Source organism: Cryptomeria japonica, chromosome 8 (assembly GCF_030272615.1).
Source record: "Cryptomeria japonica chromosome 8, Sugi_1.0, whole genome shotgun sequence".
Taxonomy (NCBI): domain Eukaryota; kingdom Viridiplantae; phylum Streptophyta; class Pinopsida; order Cupressales; family Cupressaceae; genus Cryptomeria; species Cryptomeria japonica.
Window position 1 is genome coordinate 177,400,750 of NC_081412.1, and position 6,440 is coordinate 177,407,189.

Sequence of the window (6,440 nt, forward strand, 5' to 3'; positions counted from 1 at the left end):
AAGTAAGGGTTGAACCTAACTCATTTTTTGAACTCCTGCGAAGAATGCCCAAGTTTGGGAGATCTTATAGAGGTGGAATCAATCCATTTTTTTAAGCTATCACTGGAAGCAAAGAGAATTTATCCTCATAATTCATGAATAGTTGGATGAAGGGAAGAGTTCTGGTTGGTAGTGTTAAGATGGAAGTGTTGGAGGAACTCATTGTGAAAGTTATTGGCATGGATTGTGAAGGCGTACTAGTACTACATAGAGCTTTCCTTGGAGAAAGGTGAACATATAAAGTGGCATCAAAATGGGTTTAGTAAAGAATACTTTCCATCTCCTTGGAGTTTGATGAGTTGACACCTCATTAAATACTTTAAGTTGGAAGGAAGGTTTTTCATGGTTCATAGCTACCATTTCCCTTAGTTGAATCATCTGTACCATCAAAAATTTGTAACTTTCCCCTACATTTTATTTTCTTCTATGAGAAAATGTGCATTTTAAGGGGTCTATTCTCCATTGAATCAAGGTTTGATTTACATTCTCTGCAATTTCTATTTTGAAAATACCTCTATTTTTAATTTTACCCCTCCTTGGAATTCCTCTAACAATCAAGAGAAAAATGCTTCTCTACCCTACAATTCTAAAAAAAGAATATCTTTTAAAGATGAAGTGTTGTCTTCCTTGCAAGCTATATCTCTCAAGAAAGATATACTTTCCTCCCCTAAGTAGAAAAAGCCTACCCTAGGTAGTGATACTCCCCCTTTGATTGTGGACATTAGCCCCAAATTCACCTAGGTTAAAGGGAAGCAAATTCAGAAAAATCCTAGTCATGGTTTCTCTAAGCCTATGAGAGGTAAGGGCAAAACAATTTGCATGTCCTTTGAAGACAACCTTGTTGTTTCTCTCCCTCCTCCCATTGACTTGTTTGATAGTGAGCTTACTAAAGATATCAGTACCAACTCCTCATGGGAATGTAGATTATCTAGACTAGCCAAGGTATCTATGTTTGCTTAAATTGTTGAGAAAATTGAGAATACTCCCCTTGAGGAGAAGATTGAAGACCAATCTGAGGACTTCACCTTTGATGAAACTGGCTCTAAAAGAAAAAAGGAAACTCGAGAGGACCCTGTTGATTTGGTTCTATAAGAATCTTTGTTTTGGTTTCTCCTAATGGAAAGGCAATTGAATGAAACTTTGGAAGGATTGAATATCCTTAAGGATATGAGGAAGATGAGGACCTGGATGCTAAAGGGAAACCTGATGAACAATATGATTGGTAGACAATTGTTGCAAAGATGGAAGACCTGAGTGCGAGAATTGATAACATGGAGACACTTCAAAATTATCTAGATTATGAAAGAAATAGGGACTAGATAAAGAAGTTGGAGGGTGGCACACAAAACTTGATAAAGTTCAATCCGTTCTTCATGCATAGATGTGTTATGCATGTTCTCACTATCTCTAAAAATATTGAGAGGAAGAAGAAACAAAAGGGTGCTACTATAAAGGATGTTGGAAGGTCAAAGGCATGAAAGAACAACAACCTGCTCCCATGGGAGGAGGATTTAAAAGATATATAAGATAGTTGGGGTTATCTTGTTTAATGCCCCTATAGTTTCATAGATTGTTCTTGGTTTTTGTTGTTCTATTGTTGTTTTTTAACTGTATTTCAAGTCTATTTCATTTACTTTTTGTTCTGGTTACTTGGTTAAAACTCTTCATTTATGGGGCTTTCTCTCTAAGCCTCTTTTTTTAAATTATATGTTTTAAGTGTCAAATTGTATGGTTTGGAACCCTTCCCACTTAACTTAATCAAAAACTATAAAACTAAGTACTCAAATCTCACATTTAATTTATAACTATTTGTGATAATTATTAAATTCCAACTCTTAGTAATCTAAATGAATTTGTATTAATTGATAACATTATCCTATATATATTAATCTTATTTATTTAATCACGTTGAAAACATTCTACATAATAACAAGACACCGTATATCTTGCCTTATACATAAAAACTAAAACACAGCCAAAGAAAAATTAAAATATATATTAATCGATGAATAAATCTTCCTATATACTATATCCATGCTTAATTATAAGATAAGTGAGAAACTCTATTTCAATTTTGTATCCTATGTTAAAAGGTAAAACATAGGTAAAGAATCTATGTTATCGTAAGCTACAATTTACAATTAGATTGTTTGATCAAATCTTTTATGTTGTAATGCTCGTCATTGTAAAACTTTGTTACAACATGTAATGGATTTTATCTTTATTGTCAAAGATTTAAAGGAGCTTGCCCTAAAAGGCGAAAATGATAAATAATCATTATAATTTAGGACTGTCAAGGGACTAGGACTGTCAATTAGTGCATCCATGTATTCTGGATGGATGCTGTCGGGTCGTACCCTTTGTGTTTTTGGTCCCAGTGACTCAGATATTAACAAGATAAACATTGGAGGTCGGTCTTCAATTCTCACTTTTCCACCTGAGTAATAATAGCAGGCCTCGAAGCACTCTTTTAACAGGTAGACAGGCTTGCAGGAAGATTTCCCTAGATGACCAATGTAAGGCTTTTGTCTCTTAAAATCTTCGTGTTTTTAAAGTACTGCAGAGGGCAAATTATTAATCTCATGGGGTATTATATGGTCTGACATTGCAGACAACTATTGTGAGGGTGGATATGGACTGCTACAAATGCAAGAGAGATGCCTTGTAATCTGTCTTGTAATCTGTTACAAGAATAGATGGTACCATGTTGTTATATCAAAGTAGTCTTGTTTCAGTTTCAAATGTATTAGGTCGTAAGAGGATATAAAAAAAGAAATTTAATTTATGTTCTTTGATCAACTTACAAGACCTAGATTATACCTCCGTAAGATAATTTTCTTGACACTGACCTTTGGTGAAATGTTGTAGATTCTCGTGGGCAGATAATTCCAAAACTTACAGTGCCCATAACTCATATCGTACGATACATTGTGGCCCACTTACGGTCCATCCCAACCCATAATAGCCTATATTGGTTTAATTTTATTTCTGAAATTACCTGATCCACTTATTTTATATTTCCTCTCTTCTGTGGGGTTTTTTCAATTCGCTGCTTTATTAATATTCTATATATAACTCCCCTTTGCTTTTAGTCCAAAAGCTGTGCACTCTAGCTTTAGGTGATTGGAATTTGAGTCATCTGACAGAGATATTTAATGGATAGACGTGGGATGGAGGTCTTATATTTGCACTCTTTTCCCATACGAAAAGTAATAATTATAACAGACCGAGGAGGGCTCTGCGCAGGTAGTCAGGCTTGCAGGAAGATTGTCCAAGATGTCTAATGTAATTTTGTAATTTTGTTTGTTTTCTAGGTATTCCCAAGGACAAATTTTTAATCTGATGGTGTACTTACTGTGTGTTGCAGACGACTGTTATGAGGGTGGACATGGACTGCTACAAATGCAAGAGAGTCGCCTTGCATTCTGTCGCAGGAATAGATGGTACAATGCTATTATACCAAATTAATCTTGTTTCAACTCAAAATATCTTCGATAGTAAGAAGATCTAAACAGAGGAAGTTGGTTTATGTTCTTTTGTTATATCACATCAGCACAAGAAAATTTAGTGAGGAATAGAATTTCATGTTTTTCTTACTTTTAAGACAGTTACATTCTTTTATTTTGTTTGGGTTACGCTGATCTAAATCTTCAAACTTTATATTGTCAACCTCCTCACTTTTTTCTCTGAGTCACACCTTTTACAGATTCTTTCAAATACACTTAATCCTCTTTTTAATGAAAACTTTTTAATTTGCCCCTTATTCAAATTCCACTCTTTTGGAATTCTTTCTATCTAACTTGTTTGCTTACTTAGATCTTAAGTGTTTTTAGGAATGTATGACAGGCAATGGAAAAGATATCCTTATAATCCTAATTTATTTCCTGTCTCTTTAACTTTTTTTGGGTCTTAGGCATTCTATGTTCCAATTGTCTGGTCAGACAGTCACCTCAAGTGATTCCTATTTCATCTTATTCCTCTTGCAAAAGGTTACATCATCTACAACTTCTCTCTTTCAAGATTGTTTGATATTTTTCTTTTTCTTATGGTTGATTGCAGGAATAGATATGATTTCTATCAATATGAGGGAGAGGACCTTAACTGTGGTTGGAGATGCTGATCCAGTGTGTATTCTTAATCAGATAAGAAAGAAATTCAAGTGTGCTCATCTGCTCCCACCACCACTGCCGCCCCCACTGAAACCCGAACCCGAACCCAAACCCAAACCTGAACCCAAACCCAAACCCAAACCAGAACCCAAGCCTGAACCAGAACCCAAGCCGGAACCAGCACCAGAACCAGATCCAAAGCCCGAACCAGAATCAGAACCAGAACCAAAACCCAAGCCAACACCGCCACCACCTACAACTATTGTAGAGGTCCATCAGCAGTATATATGCTGTCCTAGGTATCCTTATTGCATGGCGCATGTCCCATCAATTGCACCTCCAGAATATTGTGGATGTTCTGCATATCCAGGCAAATCAGATATACCTTGCCCTAGGTACTATCCTCCTACGGCTCCTTCTGATGAAGTTGTGTATGTGTTGACTGAGGAGAATCAAAGTTGGTGTACCATTTGTTAGACCAAGTATCTTCAGCCATTTCTACTACGGATGAAATTGATTTCATCATCAAAATAAGGTCTATGAATCACTGTTCTATATTTGTATTTGGTAAGATTTAAGTATATTTTGATCTATGTTTAGATTTCGAAGGATTTTGGTGTATGAAATTAATTACAATATGTTCTATGAAATAGGAGTCTTGACATACATTCATGCTATGCTATCACTGGGTTAACAGATTACTGGTACGTCATTTTGTGAAACGTTTTGGGAAAAAGAAATACTTTTGATAAGAATCGAATGTTTGTGAATATGACTACCAAATATTAGTGTGATTGCGAGCAAGATTCCGTTCATATTGAAAAGACAGTGAAAAGACACTCATAAAGTATATAAAAAACAAGGAATTGTGGTTTTCTAGGTTGAACAGCTACCGCATTTTTGCTTTATTAGATGGATTCCAATTACATTGTGAGTATAAATATGACTACTGATTTTTTTTCAACCCAACAAAAGTGTAGCTATTGTGAACTAGTGTAAATTCTATAATATGAGTTAAATTGATATTAATCATTTTCTATTTTATATAAAAATATTATTTATATAGGTTATACAAATGTAATTGACAAATTTATATATTTGTGTCAATTTTAATTTAGTATTTGATTTGTTTCGATTGAAAAAGTTAAAACAAATTTGTATTGACAAGTATTGTACTCTTATAGTAAGTTTGTCTTATTCTCTATTCTATCCCATCTTCAATTATTTTCTTTTATGCACATTTTAAGAATTTGATCTTATCCTAATTTCATTTGTACCCATTATTACACGCTCAATAAAGTATCAACATAGACTTTCATGCACATGCTTTTAATACCAAATTTGCATTTTTCGTTCTCTCATGAAAAATACTACAATTATTAAGGTTATCTTGAAGGTTTCAAGGTTAAAGTGGTGCAGGAGCGCCCTCATGCTCAAAATGCTCAAGTTTGTGTTGTTTTCTTGTTTTGGGTTGTTTCATGTTAATAAGGTTGTTTTGGGGCAATTTCCATCATTTGAGGTCATTTTGCAATGTTTTGTGTCATTTGTGTAAAATTTGCAAAAGTTTCTCAATCGTTGTCAATGTTGTCATGTAAAAGTTGCATTTTTTTTCATTATGGACAATTGGTGATTGATTGAGTAGTTGAAAATTCTTGTAAAACCATAAATATGTAATGCAAACTCTAATTTGGGAGTTGGAGAAAGATGTAATAAAGAAGAAACTTGTTTGTGAAGAATTTTTACATTGTTTTTCTGAAGTTTTACACTATTTGTAGTCTGAAACACTCCATTGTACAACATGTTATGGCTTGATCTCAAAGACTATAATAGATAGATAGAAAGATATTTGTTTCTAGTTTCCAATTAATTTTATTTCATTAAATTGCATTGATTTTTGTGTGAGCTATGGGCATTTTGGTGAAGGCTACCCAGTTTGATATTTTTTGGTGAAGATAAGAATCTGCAAAAACGTGTTGTACAACCTAGTACATCTTGTTATGAGCCTTCACATGCATGAAATAGTTAGCTAATTGAATTACCTTTCAAATGACATTGGTTTGATGAAATTTCACTAAGTAATAAGGTAGTTATTGCATTTTTGGTGTAAATAGTTTAGAACCCTACCTAGGATTTCTAGTGGACATGTTTAATCCATAACTCACTTTCCCACCATTGGAAAACCATAAAAATTGGTGAGAAGTTTTTAAATGATGTTATCTACAATTCCTCCAAAGGATATGGTTTGATTCATTCACTTTTGTGAGTTTTTAATGACTATTATTTTTAAATTAT

At 33.9% G+C, this 6,440-nt stretch overlaps 1 protein-coding gene across 3 annotated transcripts; it reads left to right on the top strand.

Moving 5' to 3' along the window:
- The first annotated feature begins 2,420 nt into the window (after positions 1-2,420).
- LOC131050648 (alpha carbonic anhydrase 8) lies at positions 2,421-4,825 on the top strand. Of its 3 annotated transcripts, XM_057984855.2 has the most exons (4): positions 2,421-2,555; positions 2,651-2,738; positions 3,407-3,482; positions 4,099-4,825. In XM_057984855.2, exons 2-4 carry the CDS (start codon positions 2,736-2,738, stop codon positions 4,623-4,625), a joined length of 606 nt encoding a protein of 201 aa, XP_057840838.1. In that variant the 5' UTR covers positions 2,421-2,555; positions 2,651-2,735; the 3' UTR covers positions 4,626-4,825. The 3 variants fall into 3 exon arrangements, with proteins under 3 accessions (XP_057840838.1, XP_057840839.1, XP_057840837.1); XM_057984856.2 differs by lacking the exons at positions 2,421-2,555; positions 2,651-2,738 and adding an exon at positions 3,066-3,285; XM_057984854.2 differs by lacking the exons at positions 2,421-2,555; positions 2,651-2,738 and adding an exon at positions 3,085-3,324.
- The last annotated feature ends 1,615 nt before the right edge of the window (positions 4,826-6,440 follow it).

Coding starts and splice junctions, on each gene's coding strand:
- LOC131050648 (XM_057984854.2), top strand. Junction 3,483..4,098: donor TTCTGTCGCAGGAATAGATG/GTACAATGCTAT, acceptor GGTTGATTGCAG/GAATAGATATGATTTCTATC.